General features: G+C 37.7%; 4 protein-coding genes and 1 long non-coding RNA gene across 8 annotated transcripts; 2 read left to right on the top strand and 3 right to left on the bottom strand.

Annotated features, from left to right (window-relative positions):
* The first annotated feature begins 2,837 nt into the window (after positions 1 to 2,837).
* On the top strand, positions 2,838 to 18,320 carry LOC121263586 (serine/threonine-protein kinase AFC3-like). 4 transcript variants are annotated; one of them, XM_041166552.1, is made up of 13 exons: positions 2,838 to 4,061; positions 4,736 to 4,911; positions 5,249 to 5,472; positions 6,065 to 6,863; positions 15,545 to 15,678; positions 15,837 to 15,885; positions 16,366 to 16,480; positions 16,653 to 16,744; positions 16,823 to 16,988; positions 17,328 to 17,392; positions 17,481 to 17,578; positions 17,814 to 17,919; positions 17,994 to 18,320. In XM_041166552.1, the coding sequence occupies exons 1-13, from the start codon at positions 3,125 to 3,127 to the stop codon at positions 18,138 to 18,140; spliced, it is 3,108 nt and encodes a 1,035-aa protein (XP_041022486.1). In that variant the 5' UTR covers positions 2,838 to 3,124; the 3' UTR covers positions 18,141 to 18,320. The 4 variants fall into 4 exon arrangements, with proteins under 4 accessions (XP_041022486.1, XP_041022487.1, XP_041022489.1 ...); XM_041166553.1 differs by lacking the exons at positions 2,838 to 4,061; positions 4,736 to 4,911; positions 5,249 to 5,472; positions 6,065 to 6,863 and adding exons at positions 13,952 to 14,344; positions 14,478 to 14,604; positions 15,412 to 15,438 and having other exon boundaries at positions 15,525 to 15,678; positions 16,826 to 16,988; XM_041166555.1 differs by lacking the exons at positions 2,838 to 4,061; positions 4,736 to 4,911; positions 5,249 to 5,472; positions 6,065 to 6,863 and adding exons at positions 13,953 to 14,344; positions 14,478 to 14,604; positions 15,412 to 15,438 and having other exon boundaries at positions 15,525 to 15,678; positions 16,841 to 16,988.
* On the bottom strand, positions 9,890 to 12,922 carry LOC121263590 (two-on-two hemoglobin-3-like). The gene is made up of 4 exons (XM_041166562.1): positions 12,612 to 12,922; positions 12,081 to 12,211; positions 10,271 to 10,415; positions 9,890 to 10,152 (listed from the first exon to the last, which is right to left on the bottom strand). The coding sequence occupies exons 1-4, from the start codon at positions 12,746 to 12,748 to the stop codon at positions 10,044 to 10,046; spliced, it is 522 nt and encodes a 173-aa protein (XP_041022496.1). The 5' UTR covers positions 12,749 to 12,922; the 3' UTR covers positions 9,890 to 10,043.
* LOC121263587 (putative pentatricopeptide repeat-containing protein At3g15130) lies at positions 18,167 to 20,566 on the bottom strand. Its single transcript, XM_041166557.1, has one exon. The coding sequence runs from the start codon at positions 20,564 to 20,566 to the stop codon at positions 18,503 to 18,505; it is 2,064 nt and encodes a 687-aa protein (XP_041022491.1). The 3' UTR covers positions 18,167 to 18,502.
* Positions 20,567 to 20,711: 145 nt separating this feature from the next.
* LOC121263588 (pentatricopeptide repeat-containing protein At2g20540) lies at positions 20,712 to 22,959 on the top strand. Its single transcript, XM_041166558.1, has one exon. The coding sequence runs from the start codon at positions 20,712 to 20,714 to the stop codon at positions 22,344 to 22,346; it is 1,635 nt and encodes a 544-aa protein (XP_041022492.1). The 3' UTR covers positions 22,347 to 22,959.
* A 1,090-nt stretch (positions 22,960 to 24,049) lies between these two features.
* On the bottom strand, positions 24,050 to 25,025 carry LOC121263592. Its single transcript, XR_005940299.1, has 2 exons — positions 24,542 to 25,025; positions 24,050 to 24,452 (listed from the first exon to the last, which is right to left on the bottom strand). It is a non-coding gene; the product is annotated as an uncharacterized LOC121263592 (long non-coding RNA).
* Positions 25,026 to 25,801: the final 776 nt, after the last annotated feature.

Below are 25,801 nucleotides of genomic sequence, written 5' to 3'. Positions count from 1 at the left end.
TTCTAACCACTAAATCCCTAATACCCCATCACAACCAGTTAGAGGTAATACAAAATAAGAGGGTTTGAAACAAGTCCCCTGAATCCGAGTAGCCACTTCATTACGAGATCTTAAGATTTCTACCACTTCACCATTAGGCACTTGCACTTTTAATTTTAGCTCACTGCTAACTGGCAGCTTAGTTTTTTTAACAATAGATGGGTCCAGAAGTTGTGAGTACTTCCTATATCCACTAAAATAAGCACAGATGCATCACCAATATGTTCATGTAATCTCCTAGTTTTAGGACAAGGAGTACATGTGAAGGCATTTAGTGTAATTGTTGGGCCCTCTGGTGTTGCTGGTGGAACTGCTTCAATCATGTCTGTGGCGTCATAAAACACCTTTTTCCCCTTGTCCTCACCATTCTGGTCAGCAGCTTGTAAGAAATATATTTTTGGGAATTTACACACATGGCACAAATGCCGTTTCTCTTTGCAATGAAAACATAACCCACACATCCTTTTCTCATCCATTTGATTAGGGAACACCCTCCTCATAGGAGTACGAGACTTTGGTGTTTGAGTTGTACTAGTGCCAGGGGCTAACCATTGACTTCCAATGGTGTTATGGTATGTATTTCGGTCTCCCCATGGTTTAACAATTCTTTTGGTGCTAATCCAATATTCTTCTTGTATTTTTGCAAGGCTAAATGCTATGTTGAGACTCACTGGATTGAGCATCCGAAGAGGAAGACGGATTTCATCTTTGAGTCCGCTAAGGAAGCAACTTAACTTATGGGTGTCAGAGAGTCATTTGAGTCGGTTTGAGAGAGACTCAAACTGAGTCTTATACACAGCCACTGTAGAAGTTTGTTTCAGCCTGGTGAGTGACTCCATCGGATCGTCATACGCTGTGGGACCAAAGTGTAGCTAGAGTGCTTCAGTGAAGGTCTGCCAGTTTGAAAACTGCCTCGTATCGATAGTATCTTGATACCACGTGAGAGCCTCCCCCTCCATGTGGTATGAGGCCATTAACAGTTTTTGTGCAACAAGTGTTTGATAAAATGTAAAGTAGTGATTCATTTTAAAAACCCATAAAAATGAGGGAAGTTTAGCTTGACTCCTCCAGGTGCTTGTCTATGTTGGTCCCCATCTGGTTCTGCCTCATGGTTTGGTTCTTGTCTCTATTGATGTTCATGGTTGGGGTTTTGGGTTTGATTTGCTAAAATTTTTCTTAGCATATCAGACATTTGATGCATCTGCTCCCTCATGTCGTGAATGGCTTGATCATGCTGAAGTAGCATATCTTGTTGTTGCTGTTTGGTGCGGGTATTCTCAGCCATTAGGAACATTATGCTCTAGATACCACTTATAATGACTTTGTTAAATCTAGTTTGTGTAATGGCTGTAGTGAATGCATGATAGTATGGATTTGGAATGGAGAAATGAATGTAGATGATCTGTTTGTGAAAATGCTTGAGATGATTGAATAAGAAAAAAAAAGATATAGGGTTCTTCGAGGGCTCCTTAACCTCCAAAAGCTTCTATTCAGATCTGTTGATAATTATTCAAATGCCTTTTTCTTGTGAATTTCTTGATTCTAATACCCACGCAGGAGTAACTATCCAAAGCAATAACATACGGACACTTGTCCTAACTCTATTAGAAATAAACAAGAAAATTCCCTACAAGGTTCTAGAACATGTAAAAGAAAAGAACAAACAAAACGGTGCACTTTAACAATAGATAAAATGGTGCACTTTGGAATATTGAAATGTGCTAATGTTTTCATGAAACGGTGCGTTGCTCCTTACTGTTGCTGTGCGTTTTGATGCTTCAACCCAGGTGGAACGCTGCATTTTGGAATGGCTTCTCAACTCAACTATCGTCCCAACACTAAACTCCTGAAGTTCTCAATTGTGTCTTTCATCATGTCTTTACTCATCTGCAAACCCTAGTCCTCTTGGTGCTCCTTCTCTCTTCTCCATGGGCCATAACATGTTCTCATTTTTTATTGTCTAATTAGCTCAACTACCCCCTCTCTCTTTCCCTACTCGTAGATTGTTAATGCGTTAATCCTCTCCACTCTTCTTGATATAATATTATACGGATCGAGTTTCTTGGGTTGAAGATTAGGAACAGAAAAAAGTACTTGACCGGACCAGTAGTGTTCCATCCAAGGACAATATTATTTGAACAATTATATGCAAAATAAGGCCAATAAAAATATAAATAATGTGAAATTAAAAAATATCATATACTTTAAATTACGAGTTTAAAATATAATAAGCTCAAACCTTCTAGACCTCTTATTAAAGATTTTACAAATTACCTGATTTAATAAAGAAATCATGTATTTTAGATCTACTCACCAAAATGAATCCGAAAATATTTAAGTAAAGTTGACACCTAATTTAAAGAAGATGACACCTAATTTTTAAAGGAGAAAATGTAAAATAAATTCTTGCAAAAATAAATTTATAAATTAAGATGAATTTCTGTAATATCTTAAATATTTTATCCTATAATTTATCGTGTCAAGTTTACCATTGCATTTTCCAAAGGTAAAAAAAGTTAGAAATATGAGGAAAAAAAAGGCTATTATGTCACTCTATGTGTACTACTTCATTTGATCGTTTGTTAAATTTTTTTTTTAATTTTTTAAAATATTTAAATATATTAAAAAATAATTAAAAAATTCTAAAAAATGAAGGGAGTACTCCTGGAGACAACATAGGACGTCGGCATCGTTAGCTTACCTTAAAAAATGTGACCGTTAATAATTTTTAAAACGGTGATCAGTATTCAGGACACCTCCTGATCAAAAGTAGCGAGTACAATGTCAATCCTCTACGCTCAGCGACTGCACAATTCTCTACTCGGTGCTCTCTGCAACCGGCTCTGTGCAAACTTGGCCGTATCCCCTCGCTTTTCAATGTTTTCATGCTCTGCTCGATGCGCTCATTGCGATGCTGAATTTGCTGATCTCTCTCTCTCTCTCTCTCTCTCAATCGCATCGCTCTCTCTCAAATCATCTTCCATAGTCATAGCACGAGAATCTCACTATTGTAGGTTTTAGTCATTACCCAACAGGTCCAGAACCTCAGAAACAACAAGATTCCGCATCTGACATCGCACGAGAAATGGGTTGCGCACAGTCCAGAATAGACAACGAAGAGTCGGTGTCGCGCTGCAAGGACCGCAAGAACCTCATCAAAGATGCTGTTATAGCCCGTAACGCCTTCGCCGCAGGCCATTCCGGCTACGCCGTGGCCTTAAAAGACACTGGGGCCGCGCTCAGCGACTACGGTCACGGGGAAGCCGAAGAGCTGCACCAGCAGCCGGTGGAGCCCACCACCTCACAACCCCCGCCACCGCCTCCGCCTCCCATGGACAACTTTCTGCCACCTCCGCCGCTCCCGAACTTCTCCCCGAGCCCCGGCCCCGGCCCGATGAAACGAACCACGAGCTTGCCCGCTATGCCGATAAAGCCACGAAAAACCAGGGCCATTGCCATTACCGAAGAAGAAGAAGATGAAGAAGAGGAAGAAGGAGAAGATGATGACGAGGGTAATATCGGAATGAAAAATAACGTTATTATTGCAAAGGATTCGAGAAATGGGGCCGGGGAAGAGGTCCCACCACTGACACCAGAAATGAAGGCGGTCCCTCCGATGCCGGAATCGAAGGGCATGGCCTGGGATTACTTTTTTATGGTGGAGGAAAATATGCCCCCGGCGGGCCAGTCTTTAAACGAGAACGTTAGCTGTGATAATATTAATGAAGGCGCGGCATTTGGTGAAGAAACGCAAAATGTGGGCCCCAATGGCAGTGATCTGGTGGAGCCGAAGACGCCGGATAGAGTGGAGGAGGAGGAGAAGGAGAAGCAAATAGAGCGCACAAAGACTGCGCCGGAGGAGTTTAAGAGAGCTGGAAAGGCGGTGCCCAGTGTTAGTTTGATGAAGGTATTGAGTGAGCTTGACGATCATTTCTTGAAAGCCTCCCAGAGTGCACAGGAGGTCTCCAACATGCTCGAGGCCACTCGCTTGCATTACCACTCCAATTTCGCAGATAATCGGGGTAATTCATTATTTGGTTCTCTTCTTTCTCTCTGCAATATGCTACATTCATAGCAATATTTTTACTCCGAAATGACTTAAAATTAACCTTTTTTTAGCAAAGGAAATGGGAATAATGTGCATTCATTCTTGTGGAACTTCTTTTCCAGTTATTAATTTATGTAGTACTTAAGGTTATTCTGTCGGACACTAATAGATTGTTGAAGTTGCACGTAAAGCTTCTAAAGCGTAAATGTACCTAATCTATAAAAAATTCAAGCACAAAAGGGAGCATAGATCTTATATAATTCTGTAAACTAAAATCCCATCCCATGTTACTCTTAAAAAAAATCCCATCACATGTTTACATGATTTGTGCTTTACAGTAGATTTTTAGTTTCTCATAAACCTTTTGAGAGGATCCTAAATCAATCCTGGATCTTCCCTTCCTTTTTGGGTTTTCAAGAGTGGGAGAAGAGTGAGAGAAAAGTCGAAGTTGGATTCTTAGTGAATGCGACATTTACCTGTCTTGAGTGACAGATGATCACAAAATTTCCAAGCAATTGGAAGAATGTTTGATTTAGCTGAGATTATAGGAATATCTGACTGACACTGCTATTTGTAGCGAGGATTTCCTTTTTAATGTTTCTTTCTAGACGCACAGATGGTCAAACTAATATGCCCTAAGAAGTGCAGGACATATAGATCATTCTGAAAGGGTAATGCGTGTTATCACATGGAATAAATCATTCAGAGCTATAGCAACTAGTGAGGGTGGGAAGGATGACTTTGATTCGGAAGAAAATGAAACTCATGCTACTGTTTTGGATAAGTTGTTAGCATGGGAAAAGAAACTTCATCAAGAAGTCAAGGTATGTGGCATTGTTTCCTTTGATGTCTTCTGTTTTTTCATTTCCATTGACTGATTTCTTTGCACAATTATGGTTTGCTACTAGTCCTGGCGGGTCTCGCTCTGCTTTGAATGGTTTTTATTAGCAATTGAGTAAACAATCAAGGGCGTGGAAATTTTCAGCCCCTTTATCAATTGTGAAGCTTCTTGTTCCTATGCATAAATGGTTAACTGTACTTTTCTGAGACAATGGTGCAGAGCTAGTAATTGTAGTTTTATATGATTTCTTTTTGTATGAGTAAAACATGCGAAGTTATTACAAATGCTAAATCTTATTTATATCTGCATCCTGCCTACAGCAAGGTGAGCTAATGAAGCTCGAGTATCAGAGGAAGGTTTCTCTGCTGAACAAGCAGAAGAAACGTAATGTGAGTGCTGAATCCTTGGAAAAAACAAAAGCGGCAGTAAGTCATTTGCATACAAGATATATAGTCGACATGCAATCAATGGATTCGACGGTTTTTGAAGTAAATCGTTTACGTGATGAGCAGTTGTACCCAAAGCTTGTTGAACTTGTTGATGGGTAAGTTTTTACTATTATGAAGTTGGGGACAAATCTTAATAATGCTCTACTCAATTCAATTTTCTCCACAAAATATCCCTCGTGTAGCTGCTCCCATTTTTAAAATCATTTTGCTTAGGCATCAGGGGCATGCATCCAGCTTTTGTATGGCAAATTAATTGTGGTTTTCTAGTATGGTTGCTTTTGCATTTCCAAAATACAGTTTGAATCTTTTGCTTTGCATTACCTCAGATCTTTGTGAATTGGACTCTGAAGTTGTTTCTTAATCATTATGCATTCGCTACTTTTTACACAAGAACAGCACTAAACTCCTCCTTGGTTGCTTTCTTTTTGTAAAAACCAATAAGAAAGCAGGCCTTCTCTGTTCCGCAAACAGTAGATTATATGCTATGTTTCTACCCATAATAGTCAATATAAAATATGTACTCATTTCTCTCTCTCATGGTATTTTTCTGTTTAGTCCGTTAATAATGTATGGGGTTTTTCCATTTTCTGTGGTAGATTTTATTATTTTCCATTCTTCTTGTGATGGTTACTGTGTTCCCCAGAAAGGAGCCTGATCATGGTCATAAATGTGATATCTGCTCCACAGGATGGCCAAAATGTGGGCAACCATGCGTGCACATCACAGCAACCAACTGAGACTTGTTACAGACCTGAAGTCCCTTGACATTGCACATGCTCCAAAGGAAACAACAAAACACCATCATGACCGCACCATACAACTTTGGAATGTCGTTGAAAAGTGGCACTCGCAATTTGAAAAACTTGCGACTCATCAAAAACAATACATCCGAGCTCTTAACAGTTGGTTAAAATTAAATCTTATCCCAATTGAAAGCAGCTTAAAGGAGAAAATCTCATCACCACCAAGAGTCCAGCATCCTCCAATCCAAACTCTCCTCCAATCGTGGCATGACCATCTTGAAAAGCTTCCAGATGAACTTGTGAAATCTGCAATTGGCTCCTTTGCTGCTGTGATTAAAAACATAATACTCCATCAGGAGGAAGAGATGAAGCTAAAAGAGAAGTGCGAGGAGACCAGGAAGGAGTTTTTACGTAAAAACCAGGCATTTGAGGAATGGTACGAGAAATATATGCAGCGGAGGGGGCCAGATGAAATGGATCCTGAAAGAGGTGAAGATGCAAATCCCAAGGATCCCATCTCGGAGAAGAAATTTGCAGTTGAGAGCTTGAAGAAGAGGTTGGAAGAGGAAGTTGAATCTCACCAAAGACATTGTATTCAGGTGAGAGAGAAGTCACTGGGTAGTCTCAAAACTCGTTTACCTGAGCTCTTCCGAGCCATGTCAGGCTATGCTCATGCTTGTTCTGACACTTACGAGAAAGTGAGGTCCGTCACACAGTATCAGAAATCTGACGTTGGTCCTACATGAGTTTGTGTAAGGTCTAAATTTTCTTATGAAGTTTATCTTAGCTTAAACACTAGTCATCTCTGGTTTTCCAGACACTCTTATTTAAGTTGGTGCTGTAATTTTATGATCTTTTTTCTTGTGAGGAAAACGTTGCTGTTATATCTATCTGAATGTGCGTGTTGGAAGCTCTCCACGCAAGTAGTTGCACGGGTAAGCATGTTTTGATTTTGGGAAAAGTTCACATGTAATTTTTGTGGTTCACTAGGTCACGAGGACGTTAATGGATTCTATAGGAAAAGAAAAGAAAAAATCTATCTGCAAAGCTTGTTTATCCCTTACTCCACATTACACATCCTATAAAAAATGTCTTCTTACCCTATAACAAACACTTCTACATTCTATGAAAAAATTATAGATATGAGGTGTCTGAGTGAATAGTGATTTATGCATAATAAATTTCTATTATATGTAGTCTTCAGTTTGCAATATTCCTTTTGGGAAGATCGAGAAGTTGCAAATTTATCCGTCTCAGTGTAACTTTTTTAGTTAATAATCTCAAGAATCAATCAACCTTCTAGAAACCCACTAATTTTCTTGGACATTCTTCCTCGATTTTGTTTATCAATGGAAAAATTGCCAGGACAGTTAAATATTAACTCAAAAACCAAATGGTTGAATCATGTGCCTCTTTTTTCTTCAAGTTGACCAAGGTTTATTAACTTACTAGTCTGTAGAAAATTTCAACGCATGATTCGATGAAAGTTGAATCTACCGGCACTTTTTAAAGTAGTTTAGACGCAGACGTTGGCGTGCGGCCAGCGAAGGACGACTCTTTCGGCTGTCCTGTTTTGTTGAACGTTGCTGGCAAATGAATATTATTTTTTTATAAATTTTTTTTTTTTGAAAATGTTTATAAAAATTATTTGAGCTACCGGATCATTGCACCGAAAAGAAACAGGCAAGTTTTTATTTAATATTTATTTTATATTAAAAATTACTTTATAATCTAAATATTACATCAAACTATTTCAATTTGTAAATTTTTTTTACAATATGTTTTCGTTAATTAAGCATTTCTAATTTTTTTTATACTGTTTTATTAAGATTATAAAATAATTATAAAAATATCATTATCTTTTTAGACTGCCAGTACGTTCCAACGATACGAAGGCTTGAGCCTTCAGCTAATGATCATAGTCTACACATTCTTTTTATTTTTTTATTTTTTTCCCATGAAGAATCTCAGTCAAAAATGGTGTAAAGGGAGGGAAAGAGAGCAACTCGGTGAATGGATGAATTAGATATATATGATAGTCATCTTATGTTGAATGCATATAAATAGACCTCTCGCCTGCGTGATCAAGGGCACGAAGCTGCTGAAAAACTTGCTTGCTCTATCTGGCAATGGGTATTAAGAAGTGGTGGAATCTGGATTCAGAGACTCCTCATGAATGCATCCAGTTAGGCCGGAGCTGTGTGGAAAGCTCCAAAAACAGCAGCACACAAATACAGTCGAGATGGAAAATGTTTTGGAAGAAAACCAAGAGTGAGAAGAAGAAGTTTCCTGGCAGAACTACTCCTGCAGTTACGTTAATGCGTACTGCTACATACGATTCCAAGACGTATTCCAAAAACTTCGATCAAGGAACTGGGTGGATGGATCCTGATAATCTTTCTCGGTCTTTCTCAGCTCGGTTTGCCGATCCTTCTAGAGTTCTACGAAGTGTACGAATGAGTAGTTTATTGGATTGATGTTCATCATGTGCTTATTTTTTATTTTTAATCTTGATCTCTAAGACCCAGATATGTAACTATCTTGCTCATATCCTATGATTAGCATTTTCTATATTTCTCCAAGCTTCAATTTCTAAATTTTCTGCGTCTTTTCTTTTTTCAAATGAATTAAGTTTGATATTCTGACTCGATTATTCTGAACAGATGCGAAACAAGGCAACATATGATAGGCGGTTGTGAAAATTAATTCTTTTTGTAGACCTATTACTTCTCAAAGGAAACACTTTTCGGTTTCTTGTTTTTGCTGTTCTGTTACAGCTAATGTTTTTGGGAAGAAAAATTATTATCATTAGTCACTATTCATTACCCTACACCCTGTAAAAAATACCCACACATCCTATGGAAAAAAAAAAAAAAAATAGAGGTGTGAAGTGTGAAGTGAATAGTGGCTGATGCATATAATTCCTCAGTTGGGAATGATTGTCTTTAATTTGAGTTTTGACCTTTAGTTTATGATCTCAACCAAAGCAAAAGCACAAGACAAAAAAAAAAAAAAAAAAAAAAAAAAAAAAAAAAAAAAAAAAACGTTGTATTTTTCCAACTTTTACTATATGTCCAAAAGAAAATAAAGATGCTCTCACCTTTGAAATGTCGTCTCACGGCTTCTCTCAGTAATGCGCCTTGCCCATGCGCTGTTTTTCTATTCACAAGTGGAAGACAGCATGATAAAAGCAAAGAGAATCAAGCCCATGTTTTGATGTTTACTGTATTTTCTATAAATGGGAGTTAAAATGCTCCACCCTGTTTTCTGAAATGAACTTAGTTGACAAAAGAAGGAGCAAGATCTCGAATGCAATAAACTAATATATAGTATTAGTGTCTATTGCATCATTCGGGACTCTCTAAACTTATACCAGCATCTGCAAAGACCATTCCCCTTAAGATTCAGTAAATGAAATGGAATGAGCAATTGAGCAATATTGTCTGGTGTAAGCGAAATCATGCCTCTCTCTGAGCATGAACAAGCTAGAATTTACTCATAATTCTATTGTTTCCGTTCCATTAATGATATACCAAACTTGAGGCATATATATTAGCATATAGTTTATTGATCATATCAACATATAATTTCAACACTCGATTAATTTATGAGTGGTTGTTTCTGTTCCACTCATAAATTTTTTATTTTTTTCGTGTCTCTCTCTGACAATGTATACGGATATTCTTTCTTTAATGAAGCTTACCTTTTCAAGAACTAAAATAATTAAAAAATCCAAATGGTGGAAGGGTCTCACAAGGATTCACTGAGGTAAACTTTATAAATTTTGCATCGTAATATAAATATGTAAGGATCTTAATTATAAGATTTATCCATATGAAAGCATTTAGGAAATTCCTTCCACATCAAGAGGATGATGAATACTAGTATATTGTTGTTTCTCTTAACTGATTAAGGAAACCCTGCTAAAAGCTTTTACATGGGCAGAGCTGGTTGCTGGTCCCATGCCTACACAGGGGCTGTTGGTTTGGACTCTTGAGCTCATCTCCGGCCACAAGAAAGAATGCTGTGTGCCTGAAAATGCAAAGGATTGACATAATGTTTAATGAAAATTGAATAAAAAGAAAAGAGATAAAATGAATGCTACAAGATGTGCTTAAATATGAGCAGAGGAACTTCCAAAATTTTGTACCTGAAGAAGTTCATCATTCTAACTTTCGAGTCTGCATCGATATCCGGGGTGCTTTCCAACGCTTGTTGCATGTGATGCAACCACCTCTCTGCGGCTCGATGTGTGACAGGAAATGGTCGGTGACGTGCAATCAGCGCAGGATGGCCTGCAAATATTGAAGTAAAAAGGGAACAAAAGATCATGCTAAATCCCACCTTAAGAATGGCCAAACAATTAAAAAGGAACTAATATGAAAGAAAATTCAAATCTAGAACCACTAGATAAATCTCTATTGCTGACTCATGGAAACTAACAGGAAGAGAAGGCAGAAGGCCATTGAATGAATACCAAGAGAAGCCATTAAGAACTTATGCACTCAAGATCTGATAATATCTTGGAGGCTTGTTTACACTTGGTATAAATTTGCATTCATCAGATTAAGATTTAAGTGTTTCAAGTTCACAACCGCCTACAACCCTTCAACTATTGCTTCAAGCGAAGCTTTTCTATTGGAACAGAAATTGGCATGAATTTGAACCCAACCTAATTTTAACATTATAAACATCAGTAAGACTCATCCATAACTATAGGTAAGTGAACAGGGGAAATTGTGTTTCATGAGGTTGATATTTTAAAATGTTTTTTTCCTGGTAAGAACAAGGTGGAGGGTGAGGTCTGAATTCATAAAGGGCAATTTTTGACCCAAAGGTAGAGACCTTAGAACAGAGTTTCCAGCATCTGTATCCAATAGCAACCAATTTTTGGCAGATCATGAGCCGTGACTAACTTTAAAAAGTAATCATCTTCACATAGTTAAAGACATGTGAAAGTATGCAAGAACATTAAAGAGTGATAGATTGAGTTTAGAATACTGGTACGGTACAAGGGTATTATTGGAATTTTCTAATACCTCTGTATGGCTAGGGTTTAGTATAAATACATCTTATGTAACCCTACTTTGAAACTTAGTGAAAATTCAGCCCCCGCTCCTATGAATGTAGGCACAATGCTGAACCACGTTAAATCTTTGTGTTTTTCTTGTTTTTCTCTTTTCCATACTATTTATCATAATTGCCGCACGTAGCACAACATGGGAGAATTTAGAGTGTTTTCTGGAACCAAACAAGAGAAGAATAACTGCTGGATTTATTCTTTGGATATTCTTCAGCAGTTATTCAGCAAAAATAAAAAGAGAAGAATAGCCTCTGCTGGTGAATAGAGCTGAAGTAAACTCTTTTTTCCTTTAAGAGTGTGAATTCAATATGCTTAATAGCTCTTCCAAAAACCCAATTTCATTTTTCCATGTGCAATATATGCAATCAGCTTGACACATCTCCAGATGCATTCTGGGATTAAACTGAAACTTCTTGATCATCTTCAAGGTTGGTAGACAAGTGTTGCCTAAATTTTAAACTAGTATACAAAATTTCAATACTTGTTTTGGAACACAGCAACCGTAAACGAAATGACCAATGATTGATAGGAATCCAAATAGACCATGATCCAGAGCCACAAAGCCTACAATAAAAGGCACAGTGATGCATGACTAAACCAGAATCAGATTTCAAAACGCGATTGACTTGTGAAAAAAGTAAACTGTCACAAGTTTCCAACAGGAAGAATATTACTTCAATATTCTTCTACAAAAAAGAACGGGATTTTTTTTTTTTTTGGTTATTCGAGGAGCAGTAGTATGAAGTTCTGCAGATGGAGAAGGCAATGGTTTGTGACTGAAGCCCCTCCCCCCCCCCCCCAAAAAAAAAAAATACAATCATAGAGAACCAGCAGTCTGAAGAATATGCAGAAATGATATAAGGCAAAGAGTGCTAACCTCTTCGCTGAGTGTAGAGAGGAGGCCCTCCCATTCTCTGCACGAAAAACTCGTATTGGTTTCGAATCGCGTCCTCTTTCTTCGAATTCGCAAAAATTGAGCGGAACCATTCTTCCTCGTCATCATATACCCTGTTATTTTTTTAACATACTAACAACCTTGGGCACAACTCATTTCAAGCCAAGTAGCATTATTTAATCTAAATCAATGCTTCGTTTGGCAGCTGAGAAATCAAAACTATACGTCTTAGATTTTCCATCATCTTGGTTATCCTCAATCAATTAAGTTCCGTTTGGATATAAAAACGATCTCATCTCGTCTCATTTTATTTCATCGTTATAATTTTTTCAAATTTTTATATAAAATATAATAAACAATTCAACTATTATAATATTTTCATAATATTTTATTCAATTCATCTGAAACTACATCATCTTACTATCTAAACCATTCAACCAAAAAATTGTAAATTTGAAAAGAACACTACTATTATTCCCTGAAGTCAAAAGCCATTCAACCAAAAAAACCAACCTGGTGTAGAAATTGGTGGAGAGGTTAATGAAGGTCTGGAGACCTAGTTTCTGGAAGAGTTTGGTTTGATCAATGGAAAAGGCGTCGTCTTGGCTGACTCCGCTCCACTGGGAGGCCTTGGCTTGCAGCGATTGCATTTTTGTTCGCTCTCTTCCTTCTCTCTCTGCCTCTTACCAACGCAGAAGCATCTGTTTTCAAGTCTTTATCTGTTTTTAAGTCTGTTTTCAAGTCGCGTGGACTGGACGACATTTAGGTGTGTGGACGTTCGAGAATACATCCTATTGGTTGGGTTGTAAGTGTGGTGTTATGAGCACAGTATGAGGTAACGATGTCACTTGACAATTGAAATGACCAAGAAGTGTCTCCATCCCATGCCAAAAAGATCCATCCTGATGTATTGATTGCTTTATTTTAAAATTATCTAACAATTAATCTTAAATAAATACCATACCAAATAAGGATGGGTTGGTTCAGCTTAATTATTTACGCTTGTCTTTTGAGAAATATATTAGTGCGTGCAAGATTTACCTACTCTTGTTTCAAAGAGTAATGGTATTTACAATAGTAGAATATATAAGTATTATACAGTAATTTTAAAAAAAATGAGATTTATTATTAATAAAATTTTTTTTTATGTGAATTTTTGTATTTATTTTTACATAATTGTACGATATTTGTACACTTATGATTATAACTATCGTTTCTTTTTTTCAATAAATAAATAAATTTAAGATTTGTATAAAAAATTAATTTTTTTAATAAAGAATCCACATTTATTTTAAAGGACTTCATCAAACCGGCACACATTAGAGCGTATCCAACAGTACTCCCTATCTTTACGTTATTTCTTTATTGTTTACAATCAAATTAACTGATTTATTGTTATAAAAATTTGATTTATTAAAAAATAATGATAGATATAGTCGTGGAGTTTGTAAATACCGGACATTTATTTTAAAAAATAGTAAGATTTATTATTAAAAAATTAATTTTTTTATGTGAATTCTATATTTATTCTTTTGTTAAAAACGATTATGTGACGTTTGAAGACTTAAATCTCATTTTTTTAATTAAAGTTTAGATAATTTTTTTTTGTTTTTAAATCTATCTCAACTCATCATTATAATTTTTTTAAATTTTGACACAAAATAATTTTTTTTTTAAATTTTAAAATCATAATAATATTAAAAAAATAATATTATAATAATATTTTATTATTCTAACTCAATTTAATTCAAACCAAAGTGATTGAAAATAAGGATGTAAAACGGCATTATCTAATAATCAATTTGGCCGCAGGCACAAACCATAGCCACGAATGAATCTGGTCTCATAAAATCGTTACATTGGTGTTTGGACCGCCCGTGAGCCATGTCCAAAAATATATAAAAAAAAGAACCAATGGAGAGAATAGAGATCCTAAAAGAGAGAACCCTAATTTCATCCCCTCGCCCTTAATCTCCTTCTTCATCTGGAATTCTCGATCTCGCAAACCCTAATTTCTACTACTAGATTTTGGTGTTTTCGTCTTTTTTCATTTTGTGTTGCAGATATATAATACGCCATAGACATACATGCGATCATGCAGAGATATGAATACCCCGGCGAAGTGAGGAGGTGTCAAGTCGATTGAGGTGTGAATGGTGGCCATAGGAATTGAAGGAATGGAGAGGGAGCAACGAATCAGGAAAAGGCCTCGGCTCACATGGGACGTGGCTCCATCTGAGCCACAGGTTCGTTTGTCGGTTGCTTGCGTTTACTTTCTGATTTCTTTCTTTTGTGGGGGGGGGGGGGGGGGGGGGGGTGAGGACGATGACGGTGTTGATAAATTGACACGTATGGGTAATGAATGGTGGTCTCTTGTAGGTGAAACGGGCACAGGTGGTGAGTAACGAAGGGGTGAATAGAAGAAGGCATGCGTCGCCGCCCAGAAGGGACGACGATCGCGAGGGCCATTACGTCTTCAATCTTGGCGAGAATCTCACTCCTAGATGTCAGTTTTCCTTCTCATGTTCAGTTTTAGATTTATTGAATTTGTTAGCTGCAATGGTTTTTTTGCTGCTTCTATTACCACTATATTTTAACATTTATTTAATGCAACCGAAGTTTCAATTGAACGCCTTTGCATTGCATGCAATCGGGTTGAATTTGGGACTGCCTATTTGTCTAAACAAGTCTTGTAGACTATTAGCTTTATGAATTGCGTTATTCTATTTTTGTTTATTTTGTTAGCTAGTATTGGAATTGGGAAAGTCCTGGCATGCTCAGGCAATTGATTTGTACGAATTTATATTTTTATGGATGTCAACACATGCATGTCTGTATGTATTTCAGCTCTAAGACTATATTATGAGTCGGAGGTCATAATTTATACACCAAATTTAACTGCTGCGTGGTCAAATATATCATTGACCATAAATCTCCCCTTTCTGTTTGACTCGTTTGGCCCTCTTATTGCGTGCAATGCCTGTAACAGATTAAATATCCTTATTCTTGTAGACATTTTTTATTTCCAGTAAACTGAATCAGTGAATTGCATTCTTGAGATTCTCTTTCATTGTATTGTGTTAGCTTCTCATTGTTGCATTTACATGATCATTTAGATTATTCAATGATTTCATCACAGTTGTGCTGTTGGTATCTCTACTTTGTCCATGGATGCCATATATACATGGCCGATGCTCTACAAATGGTTTTTCCTTAATGGCGTGTGTACACAGTACTGCCCTACTTCTATGGTTTACGGTTGTGCTATAGTTAGTTTTTATGTCATAATTGACTTGGAATTTGTCTTTGGCAGATAAGATACTCTGCAAGATTGGTGAAGGTTAGCTGTAAAGTGCCCTGATGTATCCAAGATTTTATATTTTTGCGATTATGCTTGTGTCATTCAGCATATTGCTAGTGCTGTAGGCACATTTGGTCGGGTTTTGGAATGTTGGGACCGTCAAACAAGAGAGTATGTGGCAATCAAGGTTGTCCGAAGCATACGCAAATACCGTGATGCAGCTATGATCGAGGTCGATGTGCTTCAACATCTTGCCAAGAATGATAAAGGCAACTCACAGTATGTACCTTCTGATTTATTGGCAGTTCAATTTTTGACATGGTATAACTTTTATGTCATTTTAATCGTGTTGCCATCCAATCAGTTCTGGGTTAGAGTCCTGGGCAACCCATTAGAATTATAATTTCTAACTTTTATGCATCTTAATCCTTTTGCAGTTGTGTTCAGATTCGGAACTGGTTTGACTACCGGAATCACATATGCATTGTAAGTATTCCTAATAGTTATACCACTTTATCACCTCTTGTTCTATTGTGTTCTTGTTCTTTGACAGGACACTGTGATATTCAATTCTCTTGGGTTGCATTCTCTAATAAGGTTATTTTTGTCTTGCCCTGTGATGAAAATTCTAGCTCATTATGGGGATGCGTCCCTTTTTTTTGGATTGATGATACCTATCAAACTATTTTTCTGGATTGATGATTATTTATCTCAATTTCTTATTTGGCATTTTGTTTTTTGTTGCTGCATATGTTAGTATGCAAGCCTTTAGCTTCTTTTTAACTTGCTTTTTTTACATTCACGAGGATTACATGGTTGATTTACACATGGATTGCCAATGGATACATTTTTTTTTTTCAAATTAAGTGTAGTACTGCTGTATCAATTTGTTCGCGTGGACTTTATTCATACAACTGTGAACTAAACAGGAACCTTCCTTTGAATGCATTTTAATGGTGTTATCAGGTGTTTGAGAAGCTTGGACCAAGCTTATTTGATTTTCTAAAGAGAAATAAATACTGCCCATTCCCTGTGGATCTTGTTCGGGAATTTGGAAGACAGCTTTTGGAATCTGTAGCATGTGTGTGGATAGTTCATAGCCTTTTGTCATATTTACTCATTTTATTTTTCTTATCTTTCCTAACCAATAATCCAGATCTGTTTCTTGGCCTGTTTTGTTTGTCAAGGAGTGAGTTTTGTTTTTATTTTTTCCTCCTTTTGACTTCTTTCTTTGCTTTTATCATATCCGGCAGATATGCATGATTTACACTTAATTCACACTGACCTGAAGCCAGAAAATATACTTCTTGTATCATCTGAACATATAAAGCTTCCTGGTTGTAAGGTATTTTGCAATTTATAATTCTAAAATCATACATTTCATGTATGGGTACTGAATCGGTGATGATATGTTTAAAAAAAGAAGCTTGCAATGGTACAGAGATTTTCTTCAGATGAAATGCAATTCAGGTGCTTGCCCAAGTCTAGTGCCATTAAGCTGATTGATTTTGGCAGTACTGCCTTTGACAATCAAAATCATAGCTCCATTGTGTCAACGAGACATTACAGAGCCCCTGAGGTTATTTTAGGTAAATAGTTATGGTGTTGGCAATTAACAATTTGTTTCTTTCATTTGGTTTACTGTATCTATTCTGACTCCAACCATTAAAAAAAGGAAAAAAAAAAAAAGAATTTTAACTTTGTTTTAATGAGATGAAATTTATAGTTATTCTCTTGTTTCACTAAGTGGCTCTGTATATTTTGTGTTGTTATCCTGTCCCTTATTTCTTCTTTTTTTCGTGGTAAATAACTTTATAATCTGTGTATTCTGTCTGTTGTTGCTCTTGATGATGAAAAAGACTACCCACTTATAAAAATGTCTCAATTGGTTAAAATTTATGATGCTGTTATATACACATGATTTGCAGGATTAGGATGGAGTTATCCGTGTGATTTGTGGAGCGTTGGCTGCATACTTATTGAACTATGCTCAGTTAGTTTTTCTTTCCCCTTAAGGTAGAAAGCTTGACTTGGATGTGGATATCTGGTTAGAAATTGTTAAGATGTGGAACTTTTGTCAGGGTGGAGCATTATTTCAGACGCATGAGAACCTAGAGCATTTGGCAATGATGGAGAGGGTGTTGGGACCTCTGCCAGAGCATATGGTTAAAAGGGCCGAGTAAGTGATATTTTTTTTAAAAGTTGCTTTGTCTCCCTTGAAGAATGTTGCACATACAAATTGACTCGTTTTGCTTCTTCTGGGCCCTTTTGATGCTTTTTAAATGCTTGTTTTTGAAGTTCCCATACACTGATTGAGATAACTTTGTATCGATGATTGAGGTATATAATTTATAGTTTACTATCTCATGTATTTAAAAGTGTTGCTTGTGGCTTACCTTTGTTGTCATATACAGCCGAGGTGCTGAAAAGTACTTCAGGCGAGGCTCACGACTGAATTGGCCAGAAGGAGCAGTTTCAAGGGAGAGCATTAGAGCTGTCAATAAGCTTTACTGTTTAAAGGTTTACGAAGTTTCTCCCTTAGTTGCTTTGGTAGCTACTTTTTATGGTGTGATGACTAATGCTGTTTTATGTAGGATCTGGTATCTCAACATGTAGTGTCCTCAAGATCCTCCCTCACTGATTTATTGCAAGGCTTGTTGAAGTATGATCCCTCCGAACGTCTCACGGCTAGACAAGCTCTTAGTCATCCCTTCTTTCAGAATCAAACTTTGAGAGAGTAGCATAATGACATGAAACCTATTGTACGGTTTACAATGCTGGTCTGGGTTGATACTTGTTTGGCGTTGAGAGAGAGAGAGAGAGAGTATAAGTTGCTGGCTCAGTACACGTTTTGTGCAATATGTTTAATGAAATATTGATTTCGTTTTATAAATATATTTATTTTGGCTGGTTGGAATCAACCTTGACGGATTCGACAATAACTATGGTAGCATACGAATTTGAAGAAATTTTATTTATGTGCGCCCAATTGGTCATAGATTCTAGGAATATCTATTTTCTAAAGGTCGAGCAAGACGAATTTGAGAGGGAACACAATCTATTTCTTTAAAAAAAAAAAGGCACTGTATAAAGACGTCTATGATCACCAATAATCTCCACAGGAACAGAAGCCCCCCTCAAACTTGTGAAATCTATTTGCATCCCTCACCACGAATACCACCTTCAAAACTTTTGACAAACCTTTGATGAAGGCATGACAATCCCCACAAACCCTTAAGTTCTTGAAAATCCTGATCACCCTATTTTCTTCTTCATTATCCAACCCGCCACAAACCAATGCCAAACCAATTGCCAACTTCTCACTATGAACTCTCAAGCTCTCCTCCTTCGACTCCTCTTCCACATCATGCAGCGCAAACCTCACCCCATGATTATAGCCCACATTTTCTTTGATCCTCTTCTCCATTTCCTTCAAGACCTCATGAATTCTCTCTGTAAGCGGGTGATTGTCCTCTCCATTATAGAAAAAGTGGACCTCCTTGTCAATCTCCACCCAACTACGCCCTGCCTCTTTCTGTAATCCCTTCCTCTTCACTGTTTCTCTTATTCTCTCACAGTCTTTCCAATGGCCTGCCTCAGCAAAGATATTAGACATCATCACATAGTTGACTGGATTGTTGCCGTCTAATCTGAGAAGTATCTCTCCTACTTCCCTCCCCATTTCCAGGTCTCCGTGTGCTCTACAAGCACTAATCAGAGTCTGCCAAATCCCTACATTTGGTTTTAGCGGCATGTTCTCGATAAGATTTTTAGCTTCTTTTAAGCGCCCAGCTCGACCAAGGAGATCAACCATGCAAGCATAGTGCTCTACTCTTGGTTTAATCCACCGGTCACTACACAATCTTGAGAAGTATTCTTGACTTTCTTTGATGAGTCCCGCATGGCTGCATGCCGAGAGCACTGCCAAATAAGTCACACCATCAGGCTCGATATTTTCCGCCTGCATTTTGTTATAAAGATTGATTGCTTCTTTTCCCAGACCATGCTTTCCATAACCAGTGATCATAACTGTCCAAGACACAACATTTCTCACCGGGATTTCGCTAAATAGTCTTTCTGCCTCATTTGTTAACCCGCACTTGAGATACATATCCACCATTGAATTGGCCACTGATATGTCTAGACCATATGGGACTTTGATGGTGTAGGCATGCATTTGCTTACCTTGCTCCACATGAGCAAAATCAGCAAAGACACCCATTAGGCCTGAGAGAACAAATCCATCTACTTGATATGTGCTCCCCCTGAGCTGCCTAAACAAGTCCATGGCCTCTACCAAATTGCCTTCTTGAGCATAACCGAGAATTAGAGCACTCCAAGATATCACGTTCTTTGCATCAATTTGATCAAATACTCTCCGAGCTTTAATCAAGTGCTCGCATTTGACATACAAATCAATTAGAGCACCTGCACTGGCTTTCTGAACCGAATAGGGGAATCCTCTTGTAATCAAGGAAGCATGAATTTGGGTTCCTTCCTGCATGGCTCCGAGGCCACTACAGGCCTTTAACGTGCTTGTATACGTGAATTCATCAGGGATTTCCCCCTGTTCTTGCATTTTCCGAAACAAAAGTAGAGCTCTGTCCCCATTTCCTTCAAGTGTGTATCCAGCTATCATCGCATTCCAACTGATAAGATTCCTAACCGGCATAGCATTGAACATTCGTGCAGCCTCACTAATTCTTCCACATTTAGAGTACATGTCAATGATAGAATTGGCCACCGCAGGCACCCATTCGAACCCAGTTTTAGCGCAAACGCTATGGATCTGCATTCCATTCTCTGGAGTTCCCAAAATCGCCGATGCTTTCAGGTTGGTTGAAAATGTGAACTCGTTCGGCTTAATACCCGAAGAACCCATTTTCCGAAAAAGTGATAACGACCCGTTGGCATTACCATTTTGTAAGTAGCCACACATAAGAGCTGTCCATGAAACCACATTTCTTTCAATCATTCTATCAAACACAGCACAAGCCAGTTCCATCCTACCGCATTTTCCATACATATCAACAAGATCATTGTTCAGCATCAAGTCAAAGCCAAGTCCCGTTTTCACAACAGCCCCGTGAGCTTGCAATCCTTGTTCAAATAACAAATTCTTCGAACAGCTCCGCAGCAGGTTTGCAAATATTTGTCGCTCACTCATCGTTTATCATAGAATTCAATAATCTACTCGTACCAGTGCAACGAGCTCTGCATCTATATCACAAGTTTAAACGGTAAACCATCTTCCAACTCAGTTTCTTGATAGAAACTACTCTAAAAATCTGGAAAAAAGTCATTACTGACTGATGGCAACGAGAACCAGCGCCTTTGTCATTAGAGAATTGGAAGATCTTTTCGTGCCCATGTTGCGACATTGCGTCGACATGGTGGGATTGAAAAAAATCCAAGCCCAAGTCGTGAAGTTATCACTGTCACAGAGCAACTTCTTGCTCACAAAAATGGTGGATGTGTGTGACAACAACGGGAATATAGAGTATGCTAGGTTGCTCTTCAATCAAGTGGTTGAACCAAATGGGTTTTTGTACAATGCAATGATCCGAGCTTACACACACAATCATAAATATGGTGTAGCAATCACTCTGTACCAGAAAATGCTAAGACATCGACAAGCTGAAAATCCAATTTTGCCTGACAAATTCACATTCCCATTTGTGTTTAAGTGCTGTGCAGGGCTTTTGTATCATTTTCTAGGTCAGCAGGTCCATGCTCAGCTATGTAAGTTTGGGCCAATGTCCCTTTTAATAATAGAGAATGCACTAATAGATATGTATACTAAGTGTGGTAATTTGATAGATGCACATAAGGTGCTTGAGTGCATGACTGAAAGAGATGCCATTTCTTGGAATAGCCTACTTTCTGGGCATGTCAGGGTGGGACAGATGAGAAAGGCGAAGGCAATGTTTGAGGATATGCCAAACAAGACTATTGTCTCTTGGACGACGATGATATCGGGTTATGCTCGAATTGGGTGCCATGCGGATGCATTGAATGTTTTTCACCAAATGCAAGTGGTAGGTATTGAACCTGATGAGATAAGTATAGTCTCTGTTTTGCCGGCATGCGCGCAGCTTGGAGCTCTTGAGATTGGTAAATGGATACACATGTACGCAGATAAGAACAGGCTTTCTCGTAAGACTAATATCTGTAACGCCCTGATTGAAATGTACGCAAAATGTGGTTGTATTGATCAGGCATGGCAGTTGTTTGAGAAAATGGTGGATAGGGATGTGATATCTTGGAGTACCATGCTTGGGGGGCTAGCAAATCACGGGAAAGCTCGCGAAGCAATTAAGCTCTTTCAAGATATGCAGAGAGCAAAGGTACAACCGAATGGTATTACTTTTCTTGGTATATTATCAACCTGCACCCATGCTGGTTTGTGGGATGAGGGATTGAAGTATTTCGATTCCATGAGAAAATGCTACCATATAGAACCAGAGATTGAACATTATGGTTGTTTAGTCGATCTTCTTGGACGCTCAGGGCGCCTTGTTCAGGCTCTTGACACAATAGAAAAGATGCCAATGAAGCCAGATTCAAAGATATGGGGTTCTTTGTTGAGTTCTTGCAGGACACACTGCAATCTTGAGATTGCTAGTATTGCTATGGAGCACCTTCTTGAGTTTGAACCAGATGACACAGGGAACTATGTGTTGCTTTCCAATATTTATGCAGATCTTGGGAAGTGGGAAGGGGTGTCGAGGATGAGGAAACTTATAAGAAGCAAGAGCATGAAGAAAATGCCGGGATGCAGCTCAATCGAGGTTAACAACGTTGTTCACGAGTTCATATCGGGTGATGATTCGAAACCATTTTCAAAAGATATTTTTAGGATGTTAGAGCTGCTAGCATTTCATCATGACAGAACCGATGATATTATAGAAGTTGCACGGGAAGACATAAGTCGGCAATTGTATTAAGATTAATAGGATGTGGTCTTGGTGAAAATAATTGTAGCATATTTTTTAATGCCTCGATCTCTACTTAACCCATGCTTAGCATCCGAAAAATTGAATGAACAAGAACTTGGAAGGATTTCTAGCCAGAAGGCTACACTCCAACTCGATGGCTATAAACAGCAAAACAGATACTCCCATTTAGTGAATTGTTGGGATTCATTTCTGGCGAGCCATGCGTGTTGCAAGTGTATCTTTTGTCGGGCACAAGGGATGAAGTGCTGCATCCGGGGAAAATTGGTACTTTCCAAGTTCTGTTTATAACGGAGAATCCATATCTTGCTGCAGCACTGTCTCCATAGTTAGAAGGAACCTTAGAGGTAAGGTGATTAAAATATTAGAAGAATAAAACTGTGCTGAATCTGCTGATCACAAACCCAGGCTATCTGGCCATGGATAAACTGTAAGCTAACATTCCAATCACCAGTTAAATTATAACCATTTTAATTGTCGATCTTCAAAAATCAGTTGTCATAATATAGTGATTTTGATCATGTATGATTTCCTAATGGCCTTAAATGAACTGCAGAACCAATATGCAGGATTTTTAATTTCAGATATAAAAGGTCCAAGTCAAATTTACAAATGGTAAGTTATGTTTACAAAACAATGTGCCAACCGATTTCTAGACAAGTATGCATACACAAATTGAATATAAAAGGCAAGCCAATAAAGTGAAACAAGTGCACTAAAGAGTAAAGAGCAATTGTTCACTGGATGGGAATGTTAGCCGATTTCGATGAGGGCCAATTCATAAAATTATATAAATCAACATACATGCAAGCAAACAAACAAAAATATTATCAGCTGATTAGGTGAATAGCTGTGAAAGGGAGAGGCCACATATGACAATAATCACATACACACTGCAATCCAACCGTATCCATTAAGTGGAGTTTCACTTTCATCTCTGGCAGCCCTTTCAAAATCTCTTTGTTTCTCAAAAGTTAGTCGTTGCATTGGTGAGCAAAACTAGATAAGAGCGGCCTAAAGCTTATAATGTTCTTTATGATGCAGCTGCCCAGTAAAGGAAATCCTAGATATGATAACACAACTAAAATAGCTATGGTTGCAGAACAACAAGCGGGGTACTCTCTGTTGCCGCAATGGCAGAACTTATTTGATTTAAAGTGAAAAGTCTACATTCATGTGTGTGTTGCTCTAAATTAAGTTCCAAGCACAAAGTAGAAGCGGGTGAACTTTGATCTATTGGTGAGACCGTAGGTAATTTCACTACTTTGCCACTGACTTCTGAAGCAGGGGCTCTTGACCCTTCAATGCTCGTCTCATATTTATGCAAGAGAGGTGATAGATTGCTTCCACCATCATAAGCATTTATCTCACCAGAAATAGTGAAGGGATCACGTTTTAGCAATGAAGAACCAGATGCTTCAATCTCCGGAAGGAACTGCAGCATATGATTTTTTTTTTCTTAAATTGCATTTACACAGAATAGAAGAACAAAACTATAACAAACAAGTCAGAGCAGGGAGTTTATTGTCTCTTTCCACCACAACACCGTAAATGGAGCATGCAGCACTTTTGGTCAAGAAGTACGGTGAAGCTGAGACAATATAGCTTACCCTTAAGATTTCCAAAAGGAAACTCTGAGATCATTTACTGGAGGATTACAAATGTCAAAGGGAAGTAAAACCATAAACTTTGAATTCGCACACTGATGGTCAGATTTCGTTGTGTATTACTACTCTTAACCACCACAAATTTCGTCAGTTTAATGCTCCAAGCAAGCTTATTGACGAATGCAATGTATTTGTGTACTTCTATTCTTGTTTCCAAGAGCTCATTCACTAAGGTATGATGTATCATGTATGTATTTGCAACCTAACAAGAATCCTATCAAAAATAGTAGGGGCATATAACCACCATTGATAGCCATGGCTTTACATGTGAAGCGAACTCCAAAATAAAGAATCCTTTGGATGCAGCCCACATAAACATTAAATGCAGACCTCCAAGTTTCCACCATATCCAGCGGCCTCCAAGTTTACAAAGAATGCAAGTCATTCCGCTTGTAAAATAATCTTGTTAGATGGTTACCATTCTATTGACCTTGAAAAAAGTAGAGACTCCAACTTAAGTTGAGGACATACAAAACAAAGCAATTTAGAAACACTCAAGTCAAAGAACGATAAATTTACCTTCGGATTGACTCTTCTCTATCATTGTTGACCATATATGAGGTATAGCAAAAAATAAGAGGTAATAATTGGAAAGAATAATTGGAAAGAAGCCCCAACGGGAAAGACACATGAATACCAAAACTTTGGGGTATGTGCCAAAGTAAAAGCCAGTTCAGAGGAATTCGGACGAACACTTGGTGAGCATTTCGATTTTCACGAATTAGAACAAAGCAAAACGATTAGCGCACGGTATATCGTAAATCAATACATATCAAGGTCTACTCTTTCCGATAATGAAGATTAAATAAGGAAAGAAGAGAGAATATATAAACAAACGCACAGGCCTGCCTACTATAAATCAGAGAGCATAGCTAACAAAGGCCGCGAATTTATCTGGTAAGCAGCACTATAATCACACCAACCAAAAAATACTAAAAGAAGAAAAACGAGGGACAAAAATGAAGGCTCGGAGAGAAATGGAAAGAAAAGAGATGGGCACGCATTCAATTCCTGATAGAGCCGGACGGGAGAAGATTCAAGCCCTTGATGGCCGTGCAGGAGAGTTTCTGCTTTTGCAAAGATGGAGAGTTTCTCGGGCTTGTTTCATAGTTTAGCTCAGCTGCTTGCTGGACCCAAAGCACAGCCTGTTTCTTATTGGGCAACTTCATCATTCATATAGACCCAGGAAAGAGCTGGGTTTAATATCTAAAATTACTCCAATACCATAATAAGGCCCACCAAAATAAAAAATTCTGGCTTCACATATGATTTAATCTGATTTTTTTCTTTTTATTTTTTGTTTGAAATTTACTATGCATTAACCACTATTTATTCTCACACCTCACATATATAATTTTTTCATAGGGTGTGGAGGTGTTTCTTATAAAAAAAAATCTATTCATTATCTATTTTCTTATCATCCTCACACCATCTCCTGATGTGACATTAAATGATAGGTTTACAAATAAAACATAATAAATAGTATACAATCATTTAATGTCACATCATAGGATGATAAGAATTAGGATGATGAGTAACATTACTCTTTTCATAGGATATGGATGTATTTTTCTTAGAGTGTGGGATGGTGAATAATGATTGATGAGAATAATTTTTCTATTGGTTAAGTACTGGAGAAATGGGCGATCGACCTTGATAAGGATTAGATGTACTTTTCATGCTGAATGGTTCCTAGCTAGTCTATGATTAATGAAGAACATATCCAATGACAGATGACTAATACAATTAATTTTCCCAATCCTTGAAAGTTCATCACAA

This window comes from Juglans microcarpa x Juglans regia, chromosome 4S (assembly GCF_004785595.1).
Source record: "Juglans microcarpa x Juglans regia isolate MS1-56 chromosome 4S, Jm3101_v1.0, whole genome shotgun sequence".
Classification (NCBI taxonomy): domain Eukaryota; kingdom Viridiplantae; phylum Streptophyta; class Magnoliopsida; order Fagales; family Juglandaceae; genus Juglans; species Juglans microcarpa x Juglans regia.
The sequence above is the reverse complement of the archived record's forward strand: the minus strand, read 5'-3'. Positions and strand labels throughout refer to the sequence as shown.

Bases quoted from the DNA above. Each gene is read 5' to 3' on its own strand.
- LOC121263586 (XM_041166552.1), top strand. From the start codon at position 3,125: ATGGGTTGCGCACAGTCCAGAATAGACAACGAAGAGTCGGTGTCGCGC. The intron at 17,393-17,480 runs GTTAGTTTTTCT...AACTTTTGTCAG, and splicing joins TACTTATTGAACTATGCTCA to GGTGGAGCATTATTTCAGAC. The intron at 17,579-17,813 runs GTAAGTGATATT...TGTCATATACAG, and splicing joins CATATGGTTAAAAGGGCCGA to CCGAGGTGCTGAAAAGTACT.
- LOC121263590 (XM_041166562.1), bottom strand. From the start codon at position 12,748: ATGCAATCGCTGCAAGCCAAGGCCTCCCAGTGGAGCGGAGTCAGCCAA. The intron at 12,212-12,611 runs GTTGGTTTTTTT...AAAAAATAACAG, and splicing joins TCCACCAATTTCTACACCAG to GGTATATGATGACGAGGAAG. The intron at 10,416-12,080 runs GTTAGCACTCTT...CAATATTTGCAG, and splicing joins TCTCTACACTCAGCGAAGAG to GCCATCCTGCGCTGATTGCA.
- LOC121263587 (XM_041166557.1), bottom strand. From the start codon at position 20,566: ATGAGTGAGCGACAAATATTTGCAAACCTGCTGCGGAGCTGTTCGAAG.
- LOC121263588 (XM_041166558.1), top strand. From the start codon at position 20,712: ATGGCAACGAGAACCAGCGCCTTTGTCATTAGAGAATTGGAAGATCTT.